This window comes from Chelon labrosus, assembly GCF_963514085.1.
Source record: "Chelon labrosus genome assembly, chromosome: 16".
Taxonomy (NCBI): Eukaryota; Metazoa; Chordata; class Actinopteri; order Mugiliformes; family Mugilidae; genus Chelon; species Chelon labrosus.
Window position 1 is genome coordinate 586,755 of NC_140349.1, and position 26,271 is coordinate 613,025.

Sequence of the window (26,271 nt, forward strand, 5' to 3'; positions counted from 1 at the left end):
ATTGTAGTAGTAGTAGTAGTAGTAGCAGTAGTAGCAGTAGTAGTAGTAGTAGTAGTAGTATTGTAGTATTGTAGTAGTAGTAGTAGTAGTAGTAGCAGTATTGTAGTATTGTAGTATTGTAGTAGTAGTAGTAGTAGCAGTAGTAGCAGTAGTAGTATTGTAGTATTGTAGTAGTAGTAGTAGTAGTAGTATTGTAGTATTGTAGTATAGTAGCAGTAGTAGTAGTAGTAGTAGTAGTATTGTAGTATTGTAGTATTGTAGTATTGTAGTAGTAGTAGTAGCAGTAGTATTATTGTAGTATTGTAGTATAGTAGTAGTAGTAGCAGCAGTAGTAGTAGTAGCAGTAGTAGTAGTAGTAGTAGTAGTATTGTAGTATTGTAGTAGTAGTAGTAGCAGTAGTATTATTGTAGTATTGTAGTATAGTAGTAGTAGTAGCAGTAGTAGCAGTAGTAGTAGTAGTAGCAGTACAGCGCTTTGTAAACAGGACTAAATTGTTTCCATGCATGCGCAGGCTGGGGATTGGCTGCAGATATCCTGCACTGCGATTGGTCGACGCTCTTGTCACTCAAGTAGAGAGCGTACAGTGATTGGTCAGCGGGCGGAGGCTCCGCCTCCTCGTGCCCTGCTCTCTCGGTGCGGATGTCCGTTATGTGACTGTGGTCGGACGGTGTCTCGGAGCGGGGCTCTCAGTCTCTGCTGTCCCCGAATAAGTTTTAAAAACACATAATAACCGACCGAAGTCTTTCCCAGCGAGGCTCCGACCGTGCCCGAGGCTCGGGACTCTCTGTCACACCGACATAAACACCCACGAGCCTCCCGCTCCGGGACTCCCAGCGCTTTACAGCTCCGCGGGGCCCGGCGAGGCGCGGCGGGAGCAGATGGAGCCTGCACCGGCGAAAGCGAAGCCGCAGGGCCGGCTCCTGGTGTCCACCGCGCTGGACGCCAAGGACGAGTTGGAGGAGGTAGGCTGGGCCGGGTGGAGGGCCCGGGGAGCGGGTGTAACCCGGGTTGGACCGGGACAGAGCGGAGTGTTTGGTGTGTGAACAAGCAGCGGGTACAAAGACACTGGAACCATTTTATCAGGCGCAGGCGGCTAGCAGCCCACTTAGCACGGCTAGCAGCAGGCTAGCATCAGGCTAGCAGCGCTGGGGGGGGGGGGGCTGTGGACTCGGTGGTGGAGGTGTGGGCTCCGTGGGAGCTGCTGTGTGTTTGTTCACCGGGTTTGTGCTCTGAAACACGCCGAGCTGAGGACTTACAGTCCCGCTGCCACGGTCTGTTAGCCTAGCATGCTAACTCTACGTAAACATGGATGGGACCGTAAAGTGACAGATGCGCATGCGCAGTGGTTCACATGTCAGAAGTAGATACTTTTATTTATCGAGTGGGAAATTCTGTGTCCTGATAAACAACATTTACTGTGTTTAAGGCGCGTGGGCATCATCAGCTGTGAGGTGATGAGGCTCCCACGATGGCTGCTGTTGTTGTTGTTGTTTATGTTTGTTGTTGTTGTTGTTTATGTTTGTTGTTGTTGTGTTTGTGTGCAGAGATTGGAGCGTTGTGTTGGGATTGTCCAGGCGTTGTCCAATGGGCTGTCAGAGAGAGAAGCTAACGACGCGCTAACTGCTAACGTAAGAAACAAACAAACAGCTGTTCAACACAAAGCAGTGGTTCATGTTTAACTTGAAGGTTGAGGCTCAGAGGACTTCCTGTTTACCTGTCCTCCAGGTGTGTAAAGGCCAGCAGCAGCATGAGGAGGTGTGTCTGGGTCTGTTCACACTGGTCCTCACTGATCCGCCTCAGGCCCAGAGGGTGAGTTCCTCCGCATCATCAGTAGCATGTGAGGTCATCACTGTGAGGTCATCACTGTGAGGTCATCACTGTGACATCGTTGGCGTGTTTACAGTGTTACAGAGACCTGACGCTGGTCAACAGAGACGGGATGAACGTCGTCCTGGTGAAGGTCAACCAGATCCTGATGGAGAAGTTCCTCAAGCTGCAGGACGCCCCCAGAACACAGGTGAGTCAGGTGGGAGGGGCCAGGTGAGCAGGGCCAGGTGTGACTGATGCTAACCAGCTCCTCTGTGTGCAGTTGGTGTGGTTGGTCAGAGAGCTGGTGAAGAGCGGCATGATGGGAGCTGATGGCGTTGTCATGACGCTGCTGAAACAGATCGCAGGTCAGATTCTGACACCTCGTCCTTCATGGCAACATCAACGTAGCTCAGAGGTTAACGTTTCTGTCTCCCTGTCCTCCTGTCTCACTGTCCTCCTGTCCTCAGGTGGAGACATCTCTACAAAGAACCTGTGGCTGGCTGAGAGCGTCCTGGACATCCTGCTGGATCAGAAGTACGTCTCCCTCTACATCCACTTAACAAACACCATGAAAACAGATTTTATTGTGAAACTGTCTCAGCTTTTATTGTGGAAGAGTCAGTGCTCTTATTGTGAAACAGGGAGTGGGTGCTGAAGAGCGGGATGCTGATTGCCATGTCGGTCTACACCTACCTCCGTCTGATCGTTGACCACGGCGCTCCAAACCTGCTGACGCTGCGCCAGAAGGAGGTCGACTACTGCATCAGTATGCTGAGGGAGAAGGTGAGGAAGAGGAGGAGGAGGAGGAGGAAGAGGAGGAGGAGGAGGAGGAGGAGTATCGCCTGGTGGTAACCGTGGTAATCTGGTCTCTCCGTCTCTCTGTAGTTCATGGAGTGTCTGATCATCGGCAGAGATCTGGTTCGTCTTCTGCAGAACGTCGCTCGGATCCCAGAGATGGAGCTGATCTGGAGAGACCTGCTGCACAACCCTCAAGTCCTCAGTCCTCAGTTCACTGGTAAACTACACCTCCCACAATCCTCTGTTCACTGGTAAACTACACCTCCCACAATCCTCAGTTCACTGGTAAACTACACCTCCCACAATCCTCTGTTCACTGGTAAACTACACCTCCCACAATCCTCAGTTCACTGGTAAACTACACCTCCCACAATCCTCAGTTCACTGGTAAACTACACCTCCCACAATCCTCAGTTCACTGGTAAACTACACCTCCCACAATCCTCTGTTCACTGGTAAACTACACCTCCCACAATCCTCTGTTCACTGGTAAACTACACCTCCCACAATCCTCAGTTCACTGGTAAACTACACCTCCCACAATCCTCTGTTCACTGGTAAACTACACCTCCCATCATGTGTGATTGTCTCTCAGGTGTGTCCTCTTGTCTCCAGGTGTCCTCCAGCTGTTAACAGCTCGGACGTCCAGGAAGTTTCTGGCCTGTCGTCTCACGCCAGACATGGAGACCAAACTGCTGTTCATGACGTCCAGGGTAACACACCTGTCTCCACCCGTCTCTCTGATTGTCTTTCTGTGTCTACCTGCGTGCACCTGTCTCTGTCTCTTTGATTGTCCCTGATGTTGTCTGTCTCTTGTCCAGGTACGGTTCGGGCAGCAGAAGCGTTACCAGGACTGGTTCCAGAGACAGTACCTGTCCATGGCGGAGAGCCAGTCTCTGCGCTGCGATCTGATTCGCTACATCTGTGGAGTGGTCCATCCGTCCAATGAGGTGCTGAGCTCTGACATCCTGCCGCGCTGGGCTATCATTGGCTGGCTGCTGACCACCTGCACGGTGAGGGGGCGGGTCCTCTGAAGGTGTCCATCACTGATCAGTAACGAGCAATGATTGACGCTGTCCTCCTCTGTCCTCAGTCTAATGTGGCGGCGTCCAACGCCAAGCTGGCGCTCTTCTATGATTGGCTGTTCTTCAACCCTGAGAAGGACAGCATCATGAACATAGGTAACTGTCCACGGTCCTGATGTCCCTGATGTCTCAGTGAGTGTCAGGTGTCTCTGAATCAGCTGATGAGACGTTGTGTTTCAGAACCAGCCATCCTGGTGATGCATCACTCCATGAAACCTCATCCTGCCATCACAGCCACACTGCTGGACTTCATGTGCAGGGTAACACACACACACACTACACACACACACACACACACACACACACACACACACACACACACACACACACACACACACAGCCACACTGCTGGACTTCATGTGCAGGGTAACACACACACACACACACACACACACACACACACACACACACACTGCACAGTAACTACACAATAACCACACACTACATAGACACACAGTCAGCTGATCAACTCTTCTTGTCCTCCTCAGATCATCCCTCACTTCTTCCCTCCTCTGGAGTCTCAGGTCCGTCAGGGCGTCTGCAGTTCGCTCACCTTCATCATGGAGAAGAGAGTGCTGGCGTAAGACCCCCCCCTCCCCCCCGTCTGTCCGTCTGTCTGTCTTTCAGGGACATGTCCAACATTATTGATGTGTGCTTATTGATTTTCGTCTCTGTCTCTCAGTCACCTCGCTCCACTCTTTGATAACCCAAAGTTGGACCGAGAGCTTCGTTCTATGCTCAGAGAGAGGTTCCCTGAGTTCTGCAGCCCCCCCTCACCCCCCACAGAAGGTAACACACTCACACTAACACACACTCACACTCACCCACACACACTCACTCACACAGTAAAAAACCTTTCTGCGTCCTGCAGTCAAGATGGAAGAGTCCGTTTCCATGGAGATGGACAACCACGTTTTGGACAAGGAGGATGGTTGCTATGACACCACAGAAGCTGCCTTCAGCGACGATGAAGAGGAAGTCAACAACAAAGGTGACAGCGGGACATGACCAGTGTAAACCGGTGTAAACCAGTTTGATCTGGATCAGTTTAAACCAGTTTGATCTGGATCAGTTTAAACCAGTTTGATCTGGATCAGTTTAAACCAGTTTGATCTGGATCAGTGCTGTACATCAGTACCAGCTGTAAACGCGTCTGTCGACCAATCACTGAACAGGAAAGAAGCGGGAGTTCCGGTTCCATCCAATCAAAGAGGCCGTGGTGGAGGAGCCTGCTGACATCACTCCCTGGCTGGACCAATTGGACGACACCATGAAGGAGAAGGTGCAGCAGCTCCATAAGACCAGGTGAGTGCTGTTGTCGTCCTCCAGGTGTCGAGATGAGACAGGTGTGAGGACAGTAGTGGTAACCTAGCAACCATGTGTCTCTCCTCAGCGACACGGAGACTCAGTGTGAAGTGATGCAGGAGATCGTCGACCTCATCCTGGAGGTCAGTCCGTCCCACCACAGCCTCAGACAAAGATGGCCGCCGCTCATGTCGGCCATCTTTAAATATTGTGTGTGTTCTGTGTCCAGGAGGACTTTGACACGGAGCAGATGTCCGCTCTGGCGTCCTGTCTGGCTGAGCTGTTTAAAGACCACTTCAGAGGGGACGTCCTTCCTGAGGAGATCACTGAGGAGTAAGACCCGTCTGTCTCTTTGATGTCCCGTCTGTCTCTCTGATGTCCCGTCTGCCTCTCTGATGTCCTGACTGTCTCTCTGATGTCCCGTCTGCCTCTCTGATGTCCCGTCTGCCTTTCTGATGTCCCGTCTGTCTCTCCGATGTCCCGTCTGTCTCTCTGATGTCCTGATTGTCTCTCTGATGTCCTGACTGTCTCTCTGATGTCCCGTCTGCCTTTCTGATGTCCTGACTGTTTCTCCGATGTCCCATCTGTCTGTCTGATGTCCTGATTGTCTCTCCAATGTCCTGTCTGTCTCTCTGATGTCCTGTCTGTCTCTCTGATGTCCTGTCTGTCTCTCTGATGTCCCGACTGTCTCTCTGATGTCCCGTCTGTCTCTCTGATGTCCTGACTGTCTCTTTGATATCCTGATTGTCTCTTTGATATCCTGATTGTCTCTCCGATGTCCCGTCTGTCTCTGAGATGTCCCGTCTGTCTCTCCGATGTCCCGTCTGTCTCTGAGATGTCCCGTCTGTCTCTCCGATGTCCCGTCTGTCTCTCTGATGTCCCGTCTGTCTCTCTGTCTTGACTGTCTCTTTGATATCCTGATTGTCTCTCCAATGTCCCGTCTGTCTCTCCGATGTCCCATCTGTCTCTCTGATGTCCCGTCTGTCTCTTTGCAGGTCCCTGGAAGAGTCGGTGTGTAAACCCGTGTGTCTCGTCTTCAGGAACCTCGTCACCATGCAGGAGGACAACAGCGGCTTCTCTGTTCTCCTGGACATGTTGGCTGAACTTTACCAGAAGCAGCCGAAGATCGGATACCACCTGCTGTACTACCTGAAGGCCAGGTGAGTCCTCTGGACGCCACGCTGTCCCCAGCCTGTCCAGGGACATGTCTGTCCAGCTCCTCCAGAACGTGTTGGACACACATGTCTCTGTAGGAGTCCATGACGTTGTCAGACAGAGAGGTTGTGGACAGCTGTGTTAACATGTGTCCTTGTCTGTCCACAGTAAAGCAGCCAATGGGAAGATGATGCTGTACGAGTCCTTTGCTCAGGCCACGGCTCTGGGAGACCTGCACACCTGTCTCATGATGGACATGAAGGCCTGCCAGGAGGACGACGTCCGGCTTCTCTGCTACCTCACGCCGTCCATATACTCTGAGGTACGGCCCGTCCCCCGTCCCCCCCGTCCCTGAAGTTAGGAACGTCCTCCAGGTGAACTAAGACATTTAAGACAAACTCTGACGATGTCTCCGTTGTCCAGTTTCCAGACGAGACGCTACGAAGCGGCGAGCTGCTCAACATGATCGTGGCCGTCATAGACTCCACACAGGTAAGCTATACCGATCAGTGTCCCTGTCACCATGGCCAGGTCAACCCATGTCCCTGTCCCCTAACCAGGATGTCTCTGTCCACAGTTACAGGAGCTGATGTGTCACGTGATGATGGGGACGCTGGTGATGTTCAGGAAGGACTCGGTCCTCAACATCCTCAGTGAGACGCTTAGACTTACAGCATTGATCCAGGTGTGTCCAAGTGTGTGGACAGGTCTGTTTTCATGTCCTCTCTGTGTCCACAGTTCAGTCTCTGGACTGGGAGACCTTTGAACAGTACAGCACCTGGCAGCTGTTCCTGGCCCACAGTATTCCTCTGGAGACCATCATCCCCATCCTGCAGCACCTCAAGTACAAAGGTGAGTCCTGTTCGTCTCACGGGGACAGAGAGACACCCCTGGTCCAGCATGTCCTCATCTCTGTGTCCTTGTCTTTCAGAACATCCAGAGGCCTTGTCCTGCCTGCTGCTGCAGCTCCGCAGAGAGAAGTAATCACACAAGAGACGCATCCTCGTCCTGTCTCCCTAACGTCCTTCTATCTGTCCCCTAACGTCCCTGTCTCTCTCTCTGTCCCAGGCCCAGCGAGGAGATGGTGAAGATGGTCCTCAGTCGTCCCTGTCACCCCGAGGACCAGTTCACCACCAGCATCCTGAGACACTGGGCGTCCAAATACGACGACACGCTGGGAGAACACATCAAGGCCCAGCTGATCAAGAACAACAACCAGCCCAGGAAGAGACAGAGGTGAGGACGGGGGACGGGGGGACGGGGGGAGACACAAGTAGGAGAGGATGTCCTCAGACAGGATGTCCTCAGATGTCTCACAGCTGTGTCTCTGTCCTCAGTCTGAGGAGTTCCAGCAGTAAACTGGCTCAGCTGACCCTGGAACAGATCCTGGAGCACATGGACAACCTGAGACTGAGTCTGAGCAACACCAAGAACAGCTGTTAGTATGGACACACTGAGACACACACGTCCACTCACTCACTCATTATTGATCATTTTCTCTCTGTCCTCTTGTCCTCTGTTGTGTGTCCAGTCTTCAGTCAGACTCCCATCCTCCAGGCTCTGCAGCACGTCCAGGCCAGCTGTGACGAGGCTCACAAGATGAGGTAAACACCGTCACACTCTGAGGATGGTGACGATGACATCACGTCCTCCTGATGACATCACTTCCTGTCTTGCAGGTTCAGCGACCTGTTCTCCCTGGCCGAGGAGTACGAGGACTCTCAGTCGAAGCCCCCCAAGTCCAGACGCAAAGCCCCCGCCACCTCCCCCCGCTCCAGGAAGGGAGTAGCTCCGCCCACCAACAACGAGGAGGACAGCGCCTCCAGCAGCGCCTCGGTAGGTGGAGGGGAACTGGACCGGGGTCAGGTCCTGACTCTTGTACAGAGACTGTTTCTATGTTGATGTGGTTCTGGTTCTGGTTCTGGTTCTGCTCTGACCGGGTTCTCCTGTGTCCTCAGGAGGAGGAGGACTCGAAGCCCAAAGCTCCGAAGAGGAAGAGGAAAGGTTCGTCCGCCGTCGGCTCCGACAGCGACTGATCGACCAATCACAGACCAGCTGCCACAGAGACCAGCCAATCAGAGGCTCTGACCACTGTAAGAGGCCCCGCCTCCTCTGATGACACGCTCTGACCATCGTTGGGGGGGCGGGGCTCCATGTGGTGAACTGAATGTCACGTGATGAGACTGACGCCGTTTCCACGGAGACGAGGACCGACAGGGTCAAAGGTCACTGTGTGGCTAATCTCCCATGATGCACTGGGAGGAAGAAACTACAGACTGATTTTAACAGCGGACATGATGGTCGTCATGGTGACGATGAAAATGATGAGTGAGGCTGTTTGTGGGTTCTGTCTGAATTCTTTTTTTTTTTTTTTGGAGGGTAGGACTCTTATTGTGGAGGATCATGACTTCCTGCTGTTTTTAGCAGCTCCTTCCTGTTTGTCCCGCTGCAGTAAAAGCTTCTCATCTGTTCATCTTGTCAGATCAGTTCTTCACATAAAAACTCATGTTTGTTTCTGGGTGTGGGACGTTTGTTACCGGGACGACGTACAGAGGGAGGGGTCGTTTTTACAGCTTCTACTATTGTGTCTAAAATGGTGTAAAATCCACATGGAGTCTGGTGTGAGTGGTTCTCAGATCATTGAATATTTTTATAGAGTTTAAAGTTTATTGATCAGAGACAGGAAATAAATCTCAGACATTAAAAAGCTTTTCTTCCTTCATTAAATGAATCATGAGTCGAAGTGGAGTTTGGTTTGAGCTGCTGATCAGCTGACTGATCAGCTGACTGATCAGCTGACTGCCTGATTGGATCCAGCTGCTGATATAAACCTGATCAGAGCTGATCCAGACTCAGATGAAGCTGCTGGTCACTGATCAGGTCAGGTCTGGTTTAACTTTACACCTGTTTGTCTTCTGTCTCCAGCTGAGTGTCTCCCTGTCTGTCCCTGTCTGTCCCTCAGTCATCATGTCTCTCCAGTCTGGATCTTCTCTGCGGACTCTGGTTCTGACTCCGGATCGGATGCCAACCTTCTTCATCCCGTCCCGCAGTCCGCTCCTCTGTGTCTCCCCGCGCCCTTGTCGACTCTCGGACCGGACCAGGCTTCTCAGCGACCCCGAGGACGACAGTCCCGGACCGAACTCCCCTGCATCCCCGGCCCGCCCCGCCGCCGCCTCCCCCTCCTTCCTCCTCCGGTTGCCGCCGCGGGTCGGACGTCTCTGCCGCTCCGCAAGAGCCGCTACTGCGGCAACCTCTGCGGAACCGGACACGGACGTCACGACGCGCGCGGCCATGTCGCTCCAGCACGTGGCGAAGGTCACGACGCCGTACGGCTTCCGCGCCGTGTTGGCAGCGAGCCCGTGCACGAGGCGCCGAGAGTCCCTGTTTCACCGGAACAAACCGGTGACGGTCACGGTGACTGATGCTGACCCAGTCACTGCTCCCAGTCCTGGTCCCAGTCCTGGTCCCAGTCCTAGACCTAGACCTGGTCCCGTTCCCGGCAGGTCCCGGGTCTGCCTGAGGCCAGTCAGGGCTCTGGGTCTCCAGGTGCTGAAGGAGCTAAAGGCGCTGAGTCCCAGACGCCCCGCCCCCCGGTGACGTCAGAGACACCTGTTTGTTTGTTTTTTAATGATTTAAATAAAGTTTGTTTTAATAAAGTTTCTCAGTTTCGTGTTTATGTTTGAGCTGATCAGTGATGACCAGCTGATCTGTGGGTCACGTGATGGATCAATTACTGAGTTATTTCTGCTAAATATTAAAACATCCAGAGAGTTTGTATCCTGGGACTGAAACAGTCTGAGAGCGGAAGACTAGTAATGACTTTAGTTTTAATTAAATGCTCGTTTCAGTGAAAGGTTCAGTGTCTGGAGCTTTGTGACGTTCTAATGTTACATGTATATATCCATCTATCTATAAATCAAGAAGCGTCTGTCTGTCTGTGGCACGCATATCTCGCGAACCGTTGGCCCGATTGATTTGAAACTGGGCAGGTGTCTCGCTACGGGCACGAAGATGTGCACTGCTAAGTTTGACGTTGTTTGAATAAGAAATGTAAAATATATCGGTAAAACAGGTTTTCTCCGCTCTAATATTTCCACTAATCCTCATACACAGCACCTGGAGGCTCCCACTGTAGGAATACATACTTCCGACGGGCACTGCACTAGTATATCAAACATACAAAGTGTGTGTGTGTGTGTATATATATATATATATATATACTGTATATACTGTAGACTTCTGAGTTCCAACGGTCAGAACCAGAACCAGTCCAGTTGAACTGAACCATCTGATCGGTCACTTTTCATTTATTGACTCATTAATTATTTATTTCTATTTATTCCGTATTTTTATGAATTCTTTATTTGTATGTATTTTATTTTACAGTTGATTTGTCTCCTCGAGACAGACATGATGTTCCGCCTGGGCGTGACGTCATCAGCCTGCGCCACAGCCGCGAATGTAGTTTGACGCTTGTGGCGGTAAGTGCCTCTGTTCTGCACCGGAGCTTGAACGTTAACCTGCGTTGTTCTGAGTGGCACCGGCACCGGCACCGGCACACACGACTGGACCGGACACAATCACCGGGACTCCGTCTGAGGGGGCGGGCTCTGGGCTAACGGTAGCCGGTTAGCCGGTTAGAGAGGCTAACTGCCCGCTCGCCGCAGCCTGGCGACTCCAACACCGGTGGACCCGCTGCTAACCGGAGCTAACCGGAGCTAACCGGAGCTAACCAACAGTAAATAACACCACTGCTAATAGCGGCTAACAGAAGCTAACACGAACATAGCTGATAGCAGCTAAGAGATGCTAACATCAACAAACATGAGCTAACAGGAGCTAGTACCAGCTATCATCATCATTGTTTTCTTTAACAAACTTTATTGAACATATCACTATAACAACAATATATTCAGTGACTTAGTCTCGAGTGTTTTTTAAAACAGTGTTTGTTCTCATCTCATAGCTTTGTTTATAAAAACATGTTGTGATGCTAACAGGAGCCGAGAGGAGCTTCACATCTGGAATTAAACAGTGGGTCAAACTTTTATTTATTCGTTTATTATTTTGTTTAAAGTCACATTTTACTTCCTGTTCAACACTTTTACTTGTCCCATCCAGAGGTCAGAGGTCATGCGTCTCCACCATGAACACGGTCCGCAAACGTCTCAGACTCGGCCCGTCCAAACCGCCGCCCGCGGACACAGACACCAGCACCAGCAGCACCTCCCATGATGTGCTGCTGCCGCCTCCAGCTGCAGGAGGCCGGGAGGAGGAGGAGGAGGAGGAGGAGGAAGACACCACTGACTCCAGACTCATCATCACCATGGGTAACAGTCACTTACACACACACGGGACTCTGTGTCTCTGTGAGGACCGTGAACAGGAAGTGTGTGTTTCAGACGACAGTCAGGTGGAGGGGAAGGACAGGAGGAAGGCAGCCAGGAGGAGGAAGAGGAAACTGACAGAGGAAGAGGAAGCGGAGAGGGGGGGAGCCTCAGAGAGCGAGGAGGAGGAGGAGGAGGCGGATGAAGAGGGGGGAGTTGAGATTGACAGACAGCTGGACCAATCGCTGGAGACCAAGTCCAGACAACACAACCTGACGACGGTGAACGTCAGGAACATCCTCCACGTGAGTCCTGCTGATGATTGATCACTGATCAGCAACATGACTCGTCTCACATGTTGACCTTTGACCTACAGGAAGTGATCACCAACGAGCACGTGGTGGCCATGATGAAAGCTGCCATGAACGAGACAGAGGCGGTCCCTCCCTTTGTGAGTCTGTCGTCCAATCAGGTGGCACGGTTCAGACGCGTTCTTCGCTGTTTGTCTGACGTGTTTTTGTTTCTCAGGAGCCAAAGATGACTCGAGCCAAGTTCAAAGAGGTGGTGGAGAAAGGAGTGGTGAGTCATCAACACCTGGTCAACACCTGGTCAACACCTGATCAATACCTGATCAATACCTGACACCTGATCAACACCTGATCAATACCTATGATCAATACCTGATCAATACCTGACACCTGATCAACACCTGATCAACACCTGATCAATACCTGATCAACACCTGATCAACACCTGATCAATACCTGATCAACACCTGATCAACACCTGATCAATACCTATGATCAATACCTGATCAATACCTGACACCTGATCAACACCTGACACCTGATCAACACCTGATCAACACCTGATCAACACCTGATCAATACCTGATCAACACCTGATCAACACCTGATCAACACCTGTGATCAGCTGTGAGCAGGAAGTCCATCTGATATGTCTGTCTCCTGTCAGGTGATCCCGGCCTGGAACATCTCTCCAATCAAGAAGAGCAGCGACCTGCCCAAGGTGAGGTCAGAGGTCAGAGGTCAGAGGTCAGGGCCCTGGGGACACGTCTCATCAACTCTGTCTCCACAGGCTCCTCAGTTCGTGGACATCCCTCTGGCTGATGAAGACTCCTCTGATGAAGAGTACCATCCTGACGAGGAAGAGGAGGACGAGACGGCAGAAGACGTGAGGCTCTGAGGGCTGATCACTGATTAGTGATTGGTTATTAATTGATTAATTGATTATTTGATTTTTAATTGATTATTTGATTTTTAATTGATTCATTGATTATTAATTGATTATTAATTGATTATTAATTGATTATTAATTGATTACTGGTGGGTGTGTGCAGACGTTCCAGGAGAGTGACATGGAGAGCACGGCCTCGTCCCCCAGAGGAAGCAGACTGAACAGACAGGACGAGGACAGCTGCAGCCCCTGGCAGGTACCTGACCCACACCTGACCCACACCTGACCCACACCTGACCTACACCTGACCTACACCTGACCTACACCTGACAACACCTGACCTACACCTGACCTACACCTGACAACACCTGACCTACACCTGACCTACACCTGACCTACACCTGACCCACACCTGACAACACCTGACCTACACCTGACCTACACCTGACAACACCTGACCCACACCTGACCCACACCTGACAACACCTGACCTACACCTGACCAACACCTGACCTACACCTGACCTACACCTGACCCACACCTGACCCACACCTGACCCACACCTGACAACACCTGACAACACCTGACCCACACCTGACCCACACCTGACCACACCTGACCACACCTGACCACACCTGACCCACACCTGACAACACCTGACCTACACCTGACAACACCTGACCCACACCTGACCCACACCTGACCCACACCTGACCTAAACCTGACCTAAACCTGACCAACACCTGACCTACACCTGACCAACACCTGACCAACACCTGACCCACACCTGACCCACACCTGACCCACACCTGACCCACACCTGACAACACCTGACCTACACCTGACAACACCTGACCCACACCTGACCCACACCTGACCTAAACCTGACCTAAACCTGACCAACACCTGACCCACACCTGACCCACACCTGACCTACACCTGACCTACACCTGACCAACACCTGACCTACACCTGACCCACACCTGACCTACACCTGACCTACACCTGACCCACACCTGACCCACACCTGACCAACACCTGACCAGTAACCACTGGAGTCATCAGAGTTATGTCATGTGACCGTCTCCCCTCTCAGAGCTCTAGGAGCCGCTCCAGACGATTGAGGGCGGGGTCTGTCTCCATGGGACCGCCCCCTCCACCCAGAGCCCCGCCCCCCAGAGCTGTGACAGACTGCGCCTTCCTGGAGAAACTTCATGCTGTGGAGGAGGAGCTGGCTGTTTGTCTGGAGCCCTACCAGGTACTCTTCATCACCATCATCCTCCTCCTCCTCTTCATCCTAGTATAAATTATTTATCTGCAGCAGTTTGATCATGTGATCATGTGATCTCTGTCTCCTCAGCCTCTGTCTGAGTCCGAGGACGAGGCCGGACTGATGGCGTACCGGACACGGTCCAAGCGTCCTCTCAGGGACGTCCCGCTGGGCCGTCTGGAGGCGGAGCTCCGAGCTCCAGACATCACACCTGACATGTATGATTCTAGCTCCACCCACGAGGACAGGGACTGGACCGATTGGCTGAGAGGCCTGATGACCTCAGACGTGGACAACGAAGGTAAAGAGAACATCGTTACAACTAGTCCAGTCACGTGACTCCGGGTCACGTGACTCCGGGTCACGTGAGGAGTCACGTGACCTGGAGTCACGTGACCCGGAGTCACGTGACTCCAGGTCACGTGACTCCGGGTCACGTGACTGACTTCCTGTGACCTGTGTCTCCACCAGAGGAGTGTGATGATGAAGATGATCCAGAGTATAACTTCCTGGCTGACAACGATGAGCCCGACCTGGAGGATTACCGTGACGACAAGGCTGTCCGCATCACCAGTCAGTACCAGCACACACACAAACAAACAGCTGTTAGGCGGAGGTCAGTCTCCCGTCCAATCACTGATCAGTACCTGTTGTGTGTGTCCTCCAGAGAAGGAGGTCAATGAGCTGATGGAGGAGCTGTTCCAGACGGTAAACTCCTTCATCAATAGATGAGTGACGATGGTCAATAATCAGACTGATGGATCAATAACATCTGTGTCAGTTGAAGGAGGACCTGGTGGGACAGGAAGTGGATGATGAAGGCCACGAGGAAGAGGAGGAGCCTCAGGAGGAAGCACACACTGTTGAGACGCACACACCTGAAGAGAAGAACACGTATGTAGCCACACACACACGACCTCACCACCACGTTTCTGTCCTCTGACCGTCCTCGTCCTTCAGAGCGCCGCACGAGGACCAGCCAATCACAGAGCAGCGCCGCACAGTGAAGCAGCAGCTGGCGTTGATCAGGAAGAGACGACAGACGCTGAGCGGCGCGCACACGTACGGTCCAGAGCCCGACATGCTAACGCTAAACACGTTAGCGCTGAACGCACAACAGAAGAGACAGCTGCAGCAGCAGCTACAGCAGGTACACACACCTGGCACACACCTGACGCACACCTGACACACACCTGACACACACACCTGACACACACACCTGACACACACCTGACGCACACCTGACACACACACCTGACACACACCTGACGCACACCTCACACACACCTGACACACACCTGACACACACACCTGACACACACACCTGACACACACCTGACGCACACCTGACACACACACCTGACACACACCTGACGCACACCTCACGCACACCTCACACACACCTGACACACACACCTGACACACACACCTGACACACACCTGACGCACACCTGACACACACACCTGACACACACCTGACGCACACCTGACACACACCACACACCTCACACCTCACACCTGACGCACACCACACACCTGACACACACCTGACGCACACCTGACACACACCACACACCTCACACCTCACACCTGACGCACACCACACACCTCACACACACCTGACGCACACCTCACACACACCATACACCTCACACACACCACACACCTCACACCTCACACCTCACACACCTGACGCACACCTGACACACACCTCACACACACCTGACGCACACCTCACACACACCTCACACCTCACACACCTCACACCTCACACACCTGACACACACCTGGCACAAACCTGACACACACCTGACACACACCTGACACACACACACACACTGCACAGGTAACGACACCTGGTTGACATACTATAATAATCTGCCCTCCCAGCACGTCCAGCTGCTGACTCAGGTACACCTGTTGACGTCACCTGTGAGCAGACTGCAGAGTGAAGCTGAGACCAGCCGACAGTTCCTGGTAAGGAGTCATGTGGTCACGTGGTCACGTGGTCATGTGGTCACGTGATCATGTGGTCACGTAGTCATGTGATCATGTGGTCACGTAGTCATGTGATCATGTGGTCATGTGATCATGTGGTCACGTAGTCATGTGGTCATGTGATCATGTGGTCATGTGGTCATGTGGTCATGTGATCACGTGGTCACGTAGTCACGTGGTCATGTGATCATGTGGTCACGTGGTCACGTGGTCATGTGATCACGTGGTCACGTAGTCACGTGGTCATGTGGTCATGTGGTCACGTGGTCATGTGGTCACGTGGTCACGTGGTCATGTGGTCACGTGGTCACGTGGTCATGTGGTCATGTGGTCACGTGATCACGTGGTCATGTGGTCATGTGGTCACGTGGTCATGTGGTCATGTGGTCACGTGGTCACGTGGTCATGTGGTCATGTGGTCACGTGGTCATGTGGTCACGTGGTCACGTGGTCACGTGGTCATGTGATCATGTGGTCACGTGGTCATGTGGTCACGTGGTCACGTGGTCATGTGGTCATGTGATCATGTGATCATGTGGTCACGTGGTCATGTGGTCATGTGATCATGTGGTCACGTGGTCACGTGATCACGTGGTCACGTGGTCACGTGGTCATGTGGTCATATGTGATCATGTGGTCATGTGATCATGTGGTCACGTGGTCATGTGATCATGTGGTCATGTGGTCACGTGGTCATGTGGTCATGTGGTCACGTGGTCATGTGATCATGTGGTCACGTGGTCATGTGGTCATGTGGTCACGTCATGTGATCATGTGGTCATGTGGTCACGTGGTCATGTGGTCATGTGGTCACGTGGTCACGTGGTCATGTGGTCACGTGATCATGTGGTCACGTAGTCATGTGATCATGTGGTCACGTAGTCATGTGATCATGTGGTCATGTGATCATGTGGTCACGTAGTCATGTGGTCATGTGATCATGTGGTCATGTGGTCATGTGGTCATGTGATCACGTGGTCGCGTAGTCACGTGGTCATGTGATCATGTGGTCACGTGGTCACGTGGTCATGTGATCACGTGGTCACGTAGTCACGTGGTCATGTGGTCATGTGGTCACGTGGTCATGTGGTCACGTGGTCACGTGGTCATGTGGTCACGTGGTCACGTGGTCATGTGGTCATGTGGTCACGTGATCATGTGGTCATGTGGTCACGTGGTCACGTGGTCATGTGGTCACGTGGTCACGTGGTCATGTGGTCACGTGGTCATGTGGTCATGTGGTCACGTGGTCATGTGGTCATGTGATCACGTGGTCATGTGGTCATGTGGTCATGTGGTCACGTGGTCATGTGATCACGTGGTCACGTGGTCACGTGGTCATGTGATCATGTGGTCACGTGGTCACGTGGTCATGTGATCACGTGGTCACGTAGTCACGTGGTCATGTGGTCATGTGGTCACGTGGTCATGTGGTCACGTGGTCACGTGGTCATGTGGTCACGTGGTCACGTGGTCATGTGGTCATGTGGTCACGTGATCATGTGGTCATGTGGTCACGTGGTCACGTGGTCATGTGGTCACGTGGTCACGTGGTCATGTGATCATGTGGTCATGTGGTCATGTGGTCATGTGGTCACGTGGTCATGTGGTCATGTGATCACGTGGTCATGTGGTCATGTGGTCATGTGGTCACGTGGTCATGTGATCACGTGGTCACGTGGTCACGTGGTCATGTGATCATGTGGTCACGTGGTCATGTGGTCACGTGGTCACGTGGTCATGTGGTCATGTGATCATGTGATCATGTGGTCACGTGGTCATGTGGTCATGTGATCATGTGGTCACGTGGTCACGTGATCACGTGGTCACGTGGTCACGTGGTCATGTGGTCATATGTGATCATGTGGTCATGTGATCATGTGGTCACGTGGTCATGTGATCATGTGGTCATGTGGTCACGTGGTCATGTGGTCATGTGGTCACGTGGTCATGTGATCATGTGGTCACGTGGTCATGTGGTCATGTGGTCACGTCATGTGATCATGTGGTCACGTGGTCATGTGGTCATGTGATCACGTGGTCACGTGGTCATGTGGTCATGTGATCATGTGGTCATGTGATCATGTGGTCACGTGGTCACGTGGTCATGTGATCATGTGGTCACGTGGTCATGTGGTCACGTGGTCACGTGGTCACGTGGTCATGTGGTCATGTGATCATGTGATCATGTGGTCACGTGGTCATGTGGTCATGTGATCATGTGGTCACGTGGTCACGTGATCATGTGGTCACGTGGTCACGTGGTCATGTGGTCATATGTGATCATGTGGTCATGTGATCATGTGGTCACGTGGTCATGTGATCATGTGGTCATGTGGTCACGTGGTCATGTGGTCATGTGGTCATGTGATCACGTGGTCATGTGATCACGTGGTCATGTGGTCACGTAGTCACGTGGTCATGTGACCACGTGGTCACGTGGTCATGTGGTCATGTGGTCACGTGGTCATGTGATCACGTGGTCACGTGGTCACGTGGTCACGTGGTCACGTGGTCATGTGATCATGTGGTCACGTGGTCATGTGATCATGTGGTCACGTGGTCACGTGGTCATGTGGTCACGTGGTCATGTGGTCATGTGATCACGTGGTCACGTAGTCACGTGGTCATGTGATCATGTGGTCACGTGGTCACGTGATCATGTGGTCATGTGGTCACGTGATCACGTGGTCATGTGGTCACGTGGTCATGTGGTCATGTGGTCATGTAACTGTTGATGTGAACTTCCTGGTTCTTCTTCGCCAGGTGGAGCTGGACATGTTGGCTCAGCGGGCCGAGCTGATCCGGTCTCATCCTGGTTTCTGCAGCGCCTTCAGAGCCTCCAACCTGCAGGAGGCGCTGCAGCTGCTGGAGGAGCTACGACAGACCCCCATCAGCTACCGGCCCCCACTCCCCCCGCCGGACGCCAGAGGATACGGTGAGTACAGAGCTCGCCACTGAGCATCATGGGAGCTCAGGCTGACAGTGATATGCTTCTTATGGGACTGACTGTTTTCTGATCAGTGTATTAATAATAATAATAATAATAATAATAATTGTTCTGTCCTCGGTCCAGTCCTCTTCATTATTTACCTCCTCCCCCTTGGTCACATATTCCATAAATACAATATCCACTTTCACTGCTATGCGGACGACACCCAGCTCTACCTTTCCTCTAACCCCACCTCCATCCTCCCTCCCACCTCCCTCTGTGACTGCCTCCAAGAAATCAAAACTTGGTTCTCCTCCAACTTTCTCAAACTGAACAGTGACAAAACTGAGGTTCTTCTCATTGGTTCTAAATCCACCCTCTCCAAAGCTAACAGTTTCACCATCACCATTGACAACTCCTCTGTCTCCCCCTCCCCTCAAGTCAAGAGTTTGGGTGTCGTCCTGGTCGGCACTCTGTCTTTCCACTCTCACATTAATAACATTACCCGGTCTGCATATTTCCATCTCCGCAACATCAACCGTCTCCGCCAGTCCCTCACCGCCGACAACACCGCCATCCTGGTCCATTCCCTCGTCACCTCCCGCCTGGATTACTGCAACTCACTTCTCACTGGTCTCCCCCTCAAGTCCCTCCGTAAACTACAGCTTGTGCAAAATGCTGCTGCCCGGATTATCACCAGGACCCCTTCTTCCCATCACATCACCCCTATTCTCCAGCAGCTTCACTGGCTTCCCATCACCCACCGCATCACCTATAAAATTCTGCTCTTAACATTCAAAGCCCTCCACAACCTCGCCCCTCCTTATCTGATAGAACTTCTCCACGTCAACACACCCAGCCGGACTCTTAGATCATCTTCATCCATCAGCCTCACCATCCCTCCTGCCCGCATGACCACCATGGGGTCCAGAGCCTTCAGCCGTTCCGCCCCCCGCCTCTGGAATTCCCTTCCACCCATCATCTGCAACATCGACACTTTGGCAATTTTCAAATCTCATCTCAAAACCCACCGTTTTCTCCAATCATACCCTCCTTGACTGTCACTCTCTCCAGATTTTTAATTTTTAAACCAAATCTTTTATCTCTTTGTTGTATCTTTTAGTGTATTATAGTTTGTTAAATGCCTTTGATTTCTGTAATGTATTTTAAACCCTGTTTTACCTGTACGGTGACCTTGGGTGTTCTGAAAGGCGCCTAGAAATAAAATGTATTATTATTGTATTAAAGGTCCACAGTTAAATCACCAGAACAAGATGGCGGCGCTTTGTTTACAGTTAGAGGTGGACTTCCTGTTTCCTGTGGTGGTTGTGAATGTAACCTGGTCTCTGTGTGTTGTCAGTGCGTTGTTTCCCCGTCATGCCAGGTGAGCTGGCCTGGCTCTTCGCCACGCGCCCCGTCTTCCTCTACCCAGAGCTGCTGCCCTGTGCCAGCCTGGACCCGGCTCTCTACTGCCCCCGCAGGACGGCGGCCTTCACTGCAGCCGAGGACTGGTAACAACACAGAGGACGATTAGAGGACAGTTCATACAGACATTCAGATACTCAGTGTGTGTCTGTGTGTGTGTCTGTGTGTGTGTTCAGTCTGTTGGTTCTAGGTCTCAGGAACATGGAGGGAACTTGTGATCCTCCTAAACTAGTGTCTCAGTTCCTGCTGAGGAAGACTCTGGTTCAGGTCAGACGAAGGATCCTTCAGTGCTGCAGACCTGGTTTCCCTGACAATATCGTCAAGGTAACCCACTCTCACCTGTCTGTCTCGCTCACCTGTCCCACCTGTCTGTCTCACCTATGTGTCTCACGTGTCTGTCCCACCTGTCTCCAGGCCTTCAGGTACCAACGGGTCCTCTGGTCGATGCCGGTCTCCTGCCGTCGTGTTGACCCTGCAGAGCGGCGCCCCCCAGTGGAGAGGGAGGAGAGTGTCATGCCTCTGTGGCTGCTGGTAGGTCTGGTCCTGGTCCTGGTCCTGGACCTGGTCCTGGACCTGGTCCTGGTCCTGGTCCATCAGATAGAACTGTTTTATAACAGGGTTGGTTTGATTTATTCACCATCAGTCTGATAATAATTATCAGTTTATTCATGATCTCCTGTGTTTCCTTCCAGCGGAGTCTTCCTGTTATCTACGCCGCAATCAACAGCCCGCCTGGCTCCGCCCCTGAGGCCCTGCCACCCTCCAGGGTGGGTGGGACCCAGACGAGTCAGCTGACCTTCCTGCGCTCGGCCACCTGCACCTACAGCTTCTCCCCGGGTGCCAGGTACCCACCCCGCCTCCCTGAGAACCTGGACTTCAGGCGAATCGGCTTCGTACTGAGACGGCGGCCCGTCGCCTCACCTCCTCCTCCCACTCCTCCTCCAGTCCTACCCCTGACTGGGGCCGACCCCCCTGCAGACACCTCCACTGTCTCCACGGTAACCAGAGAGCAGATCAGACGCCACAGTCAGACACTGGCGGGCCTGAGGAGGAGTGATAAAGGCCCCGCCTCTTCTCAGGTGACAGGAGGTCATGACGTCAGTGAGGAAGAGGAGGAGGAGGAGGAGGAGGAAGAGGGCAGCTTCCTCCTGACTCTGTCTGAGTCCTCATCCAGCACTGCAGGAAGTGTCGCCCATGGCAACGACCTGGCTGAGCTTGAGGAGGCGGAGTCAGAGAGAGAACAGGAAGTGATGGTGTCCAGAGAATCAGCTGATGAAGATGGAGGGACATCCTCTGAGGAGTCCAGAGCGTCTGTCCTGCAGGTCAAACCGTCACTAATGTTGATCAGACGTGATGAATCGATACAGACCAGTCAACCAATCAGTCGCTGTGTGTTTGCGTCTGCAGGAGAAGCTGTCGTCAGATGAAGATGAAGATGTGATGTTTGCTCAGGATTATCTGTTCAGAGTGAGTTTATCTCATTTACACATTTACACGAGTCACAGGAAGAGCCAACATGGCTGCCATGTGCCGAGGCCCCGCCCCTTTATTAGTTCTGTTCCAGTTCTGCGTCTTGATTGGTCTGTGACTTCCTGTGTTCTGTGCAGGTGTGTGAAACGGTTCAGGCGTGTCCTGGCCTCTTGGAGCAGCTTCTGCAAGTGTTGGATGAGTTCTCAGCAGCGGGGCCCCCGGGGGCCGCCGAGGTTCTGTACGACAGGCTGAGCCGTGTCCTACGGCCCTGGCCCCAGCTGCTTCGAGACTTCGCTGCGTTTCTGAACCGAGGACAAGCCCAGCGCTGTGGACTGGTGGGTGACGTCGTCATTGTTTCTGTGACGAGTTGTTTCTCATACGTGGGATTAATAAACACGTTTTATGTCTCTGTTTAATCTGTGACATCACTGTTTCACCTATGACATCACTCTGTTCTTCTTCTCTGTCAGCTGTTGGAGCAGCAGCTGTTTGAACGCAGCCGTCGGTTTCTACGGCAACTTGGGCGTAACCTGGTAGAAGACTCCTCCCTCTACCAGCAGGTGGAGTCGGTGCCCTTACCAGAGGACATGAAGGTAGACGTTGACCTCTGACCCCTGAGTACTGATTAGAGGAGCATCTGTTTCTAAATGCATGAAGAGAGGGAGTGGCGTTAGTTAGCTAGCTAGCAAACATATCTGTTACCATGGTGACGCAGTCAGAGGTTGGTTGAAGGAGCTTTAATCTGGTCTTTGTCTAGAAGAAAGACGATTAAACGAGTTGTTTTGTTTTATTGATCAGCATCATCCACTGAACACAGACTGGTCACATGATCAGTTAAAGCTTCAGCTTCTTCTTCTCTCAGCTCCAGGCTCTGCTCAAACAGCACCCCCCCCTGCAAGACCACCTCCACCTCTTCCTCCAGCAGCGCCTAGCAACCGCCTCCAAGACCTCCGTCAGCAATCCTTCTGACAGGAAGAACAAGAGAGGCCAGCCTCAGACAGGAAGTAACAGGGGGGAGGAGGAGGAGGAGGAGGAGGAGGAGGAGCGACGAAGAGTTTGTGCTAAAAACATCTCAATTACATCCAGCGGAGAGAAGGTCGTCGTCTGGACCCGGTACGCACACACTCATGTTTCTGTCTCTGTGAGGACGGTAACCATGACCTCTGACCTCTGACCTCTGACCTGAGCCATGAGCAGGTTTAACCATAGACATATATACATAGACGCCTCATTGAGCACTGGACCGTACGTCAACGTCGCCGCCTCATTGGAGGAGGCAGCTCTGTCCCGCCAACCAATACGAGGAAACCGATAGGAACCAAAAACATTATTAATGGTTCCCTGAATATATCCGTTGGTGTGTGTAATGGTTCCCTGAATATATCCGTTGGTGTGTGAATATGTAAATGAGAGGCATGAACTTACAGCACTTTGTAGAAGACGCTTAATAAAGTTCACTCCATTGACTCGTATTGGTTCGCGGGACAGAGCTGCCTCCTCCAATATGGTGGCGACGTTGACGTACGGTCCAGCGCTCAGTGAGGCGTCTGTGGTTATGTGTCTGTGGCATCGTTAGCGTGCGGTCCAGCGCTCAGTGAGGCGTCTGTGGTTATGTGTCTGTGGCATCGTTAGCGTGCGGTCCAGCGCTCAGTGAGGCGTCTGTGGTTATGTGTCTGTGGCATCGTTAGCGTGCGGTCCAGCGCTCAGTGAGGCGTCTGTGGTTATGTGTCTGTGGCATCGTTAGCGTGCGGTCCAGCGCTCAGTGAGGCGTCTGTGGTTATGTGTCTGTGGCATCGTTAGCGTGCGGTCCAGCGCTCAGTGAGGCGTCTGTGGTTATGTGTCTGTGGCATCGTTAGCGTACGGTCCAGCGCTCAGTGAGGCGTCTGTGGTTATGTGTCTGTGGCATCGTTAGCGTGCGGTCCAGCGCTCAGTGAGGCGTCTGTGGTTATGTGTCTGTGGCATCGTTAGCGTGCGGTCCAGCGCTCAGTGAGGCGTCTGTGTTTATGTGTCTGTGGCATCGTTAGCGTACGGTCCAGCGCTCAGTGAGGCGTCTGTGGTTATGTGTCTGTGGCATCGTTAGCGTGCGGTCCAGCGCTCAGTGAGGCGTCTGTGGTTATGTGTCTGTGGCATCGTTAGCGTACGGTCCAGCGCTCAGTGAGGCGTCTGTGTTTATGTGTCTGTGGCATCGTTAGCGTACGGTCCAGCGCTCAGTGAGGCGTCTGTGGTTATGTGTCTGTGGCATCGTTAGCGTACGGTCCAGCGCTCAGTGAGGCGTCTGTGTTTATGTGTCTGTGGCATCGTTAGCGTACGGTCCAGCGCTCAGTGAGGCGTCTGTGGTTATGTGTCTGTGGCATCGTTAGCGTACGGTCCAGCGCTCAGTGAGGCGTCTGTGTTTATGTGTCTGTGGCATCGTTAGCGTGCGGTCCAGCGCTCAGTGAGGCGTCTGTGGTTATGTGTCTGTGGCATCGTTAGCGTGCGGTCCAGCGCTCAGTGAGGCGTCTGTGGTTATGTGTCTGTGGCATCGTTAGCGTGCGGTCCAGCGCTCAGTGAGGCGTCTGTGTTTATGTGTCTGTGGCATCGTTAGCGTACGGTCCAGCGCTCAGTGAGGCGTCTGTGGTTATGTGTCTGTGGCATCGTTAGCGTGCGGTCCAGCGCTCAGTGAGGCGTCTGTGGTTATGTGTCTGTGGCATCGTTAGCGTACGGTCCAGCGCTCAGTGAGGCGTCTGTGTTTATGTGTCTGTGGCATCGTTAGCGTACGGTCCAGCGCTCAGTGAGGCGTCTGTGGTTATGTGTCTGTGGCATCGTTAGCGTACGGTCCAGCGCTCAGTGAGGCGTCTGTGTTTATGTGTCTGTGGCATCGTTAGCGTACGGTCCAGCGCTCAGTGAGGCGTCTGTGGTTATGTGTCTGTGGCATCGTTAGCGTACGGTCCAGCGCTCAGTGAGGCGTCTGTGTTTATGTGTCTGTGGCATCGTTAGCGTACGGTCCAGCGCTCAGTGAGGCGTCTGTGGTTATGTGTCTGTGGCATCGTTAGCGTGCGGTCCAGCGCTCAGTGAGCCGTCTGTGTTTATGTGTCTGTGGCATCGTTAGCGTACGGTCCAGCGCTCAGTGAGGCGTCTGTGGTTATGTGTCTGTGGCATCATTAGCGTACGGTCCAGCGCTCAGTGAGGCGTCTGTGGTTATGTGTCTGTGGCATCATTAGCGTACGGTCCAGCGCTCAGTGAGGCGTCTGTGTTTATGTGTCTGTGGCATCGTTAGCGTGCGGTCCAGCGCTCAGTGAGGCGTCTGTGGTTATGTGTCTGTGGCATCGTTAGCGTACGGTCCAGCGCTCAGTGAGGCGTCTGTGTTTATGTGTCTGTGGCATCGTTAGCGTACGGTCCAGCGCTCAGTGAGCCGTCTGTGTTTATGTGTCTGTGGCATCGTTAGCGTGCGGTCCAGCGCTCAGTGAGGCGTCTGTGTTTATGTGTCTGTGGCATCGTTAGCGTGCGGTCCAGCGCTCAGTGAGGCGTCTGTGGTTATGTGTCTGTGGCATCGTTAGCGTACGGTCCAGCGCTCAGTGAGGCGTCTGTGGTTATGTGTCTGTGGCATCGTTAGCGTACGGTCCAGCGCTCAGTGAGGCGTCTGTGTTTATGTGTCTGTGGCACCGTTAGCGTGCGGTCCAGCGCTCAGTGAGGCGTCTGTGTTTATGTGTCTGTGGCATCGTTAGCGTGCGGTCCAGCGCTCAGTGAGGCGTCTGTGTTTATGTGTCTGTGGCATCATTAGCGTGCGGTCCAGCGCTCAGTGAGGCGTCTGTGGTTATGTGTCTGTGGTTAAACCTCTGAATCTCATGAAAACGACTCCAGACAGTAACGTGACGACTTCCTGTTTCAGCGAGGCCGACCGCTCCATCCTGACGGCTTGTCAGCAGAAAGGAGCCAACTGGAAGACATTCAGACAGGTGTCTGAACAGCTTGGGAACAAGACTGTCCACCAGGTGAGAGGGGGGCGGAGCCTAGCTTCCAGGTGTACAGCCATTCTTCCTGGTTAGTTAATAACATTGGTTAAAGGACTCTGCTGTTTCTCCAGGTTCGCCTTCGGTTCCAGGACCTGATGAAACTCTTCCACTCTGTGTCCACTTCCTGTTCCTCAGAGGAACAGCCAATCAGCAGAGAGAAAGCACCTCCACACTGACCAATCACCAGCAGAGGGTGCTGGCTCCACATGTGATTGATAATCACTGGTCACTGTTTGATGCTACATGTTATTGACCATCTGACTGATGAAGGTTCATTATTTATGTTTATTTATGAGGAGGTGGAGTCTCAGTGAGGTCACGTGACTCTGAGCTGCTGTTAAAGCAGCTGAAGTCAACGTTTGAACACTTCCTCCCATGATGCACTGGGGTTCCCATGATCCTTAGAGGCTTTGTTTACATATTTGTTTATTCATATTGAATGAAACCAATAAAACCTTTTCACAAGTTTGACCAAATGTTTTTACTCCGTGTTTATGATTAAATAACA

General features: G+C 52.6%; 3 protein-coding genes across 7 annotated transcripts; all 3 read left to right on the forward strand.

The window, feature by feature from the left end:
* Positions 1 to 664: 664 nt before the first annotated feature.
* ints3 (integrator complex subunit 3) lies at positions 665 to 8,623 on the forward strand. The gene is made up of 29 exons (XM_084563660.1): positions 665 to 962; positions 1,545 to 1,628; positions 1,726 to 1,809; positions 1,904 to 2,017; positions 2,090 to 2,174; positions 2,277 to 2,343; positions 2,451 to 2,592; positions 2,695 to 2,824; positions 3,223 to 3,320; positions 3,429 to 3,620; positions 3,701 to 3,788; positions 3,873 to 3,952; positions 4,181 to 4,272; positions 4,375 to 4,481; positions 4,564 to 4,683; positions 4,868 to 4,997; positions 5,086 to 5,140; positions 5,227 to 5,330; positions 5,993 to 6,157; positions 6,321 to 6,474; positions 6,576 to 6,644; positions 6,730 to 6,805; positions 6,891 to 7,004; positions 7,084 to 7,132; positions 7,221 to 7,388; positions 7,490 to 7,590; positions 7,684 to 7,756; positions 7,832 to 7,988; positions 8,111 to 8,623. Exons 1-29 carry the CDS (start codon positions 879 to 881, stop codon positions 8,186 to 8,188), a joined length of 3,060 nt encoding a protein of 1,019 aa, XP_084419786.1. The 5' UTR covers positions 665 to 878; the 3' UTR covers positions 8,189 to 8,623.
* On the forward strand, positions 8,189 to 9,811 carry LOC311501729 (C2 calcium-dependent domain-containing protein 4C-like). 2 transcript variants are annotated; one of them, XM_084563712.1, is made up of 2 exons: positions 8,189 to 8,480; positions 9,115 to 9,811. In XM_084563712.1, exons 1-2 carry the CDS (start codon positions 8,330 to 8,332, stop codon positions 9,747 to 9,749), a joined length of 786 nt encoding a protein of 261 aa, XP_084419838.1. In that variant the 5' UTR covers positions 8,189 to 8,329; the 3' UTR covers positions 9,750 to 9,811. The 2 variants fall into 2 exon arrangements, with proteins under 2 accessions (XP_084419838.1, XP_084419839.1); XM_084563713.1 differs by lacking the exon at positions 8,189 to 8,480 and adding an exon at positions 9,016 to 9,032.
* An 870-nt stretch (positions 9,812 to 10,681) lies between these two features.
* gon4la (gon-4 like a) lies at positions 10,682 to 26,264 on the forward strand. 4 transcript variants are annotated; one of them, XM_084563656.1, is made up of 27 exons: positions 10,682 to 10,890; positions 11,119 to 11,186; positions 11,274 to 11,482; positions 11,555 to 11,784; positions 11,856 to 11,930; positions 12,008 to 12,058; positions 12,455 to 12,508; positions 12,578 to 12,673; positions 12,840 to 12,932; positions 13,773 to 13,934; positions 14,037 to 14,247; positions 14,418 to 14,519; positions 14,614 to 14,654; positions 14,728 to 14,840; positions 14,907 to 15,096; positions 15,837 to 15,923; positions 18,711 to 18,882; positions 20,237 to 20,387; positions 20,478 to 20,625; positions 20,716 to 20,832; positions 20,994 to 21,623; positions 21,709 to 21,768; positions 21,909 to 22,106; positions 22,242 to 22,364; positions 22,634 to 22,884; positions 25,640 to 25,742; positions 25,835 to 26,264. In XM_084563656.1, exons 2-27 carry the CDS (start codon positions 11,143 to 11,145, stop codon positions 25,937 to 25,939), a joined length of 3,816 nt encoding a protein of 1,271 aa, XP_084419782.1. In that variant the 5' UTR covers positions 10,682 to 10,890; positions 11,119 to 11,142; the 3' UTR covers positions 25,940 to 26,264. The 4 variants fall into 4 exon arrangements, with proteins under 4 accessions (XP_084419782.1, XP_084419779.1, XP_084419780.1 ...); XM_084563653.1 differs by having other exon boundaries at positions 11,274 to 11,784; XM_084563654.1 differs by having other exon boundaries at positions 11,274 to 11,784; positions 14,734 to 14,840.
* The last annotated feature ends 7 nt before the right edge of the window (positions 26,265 to 26,271 follow it).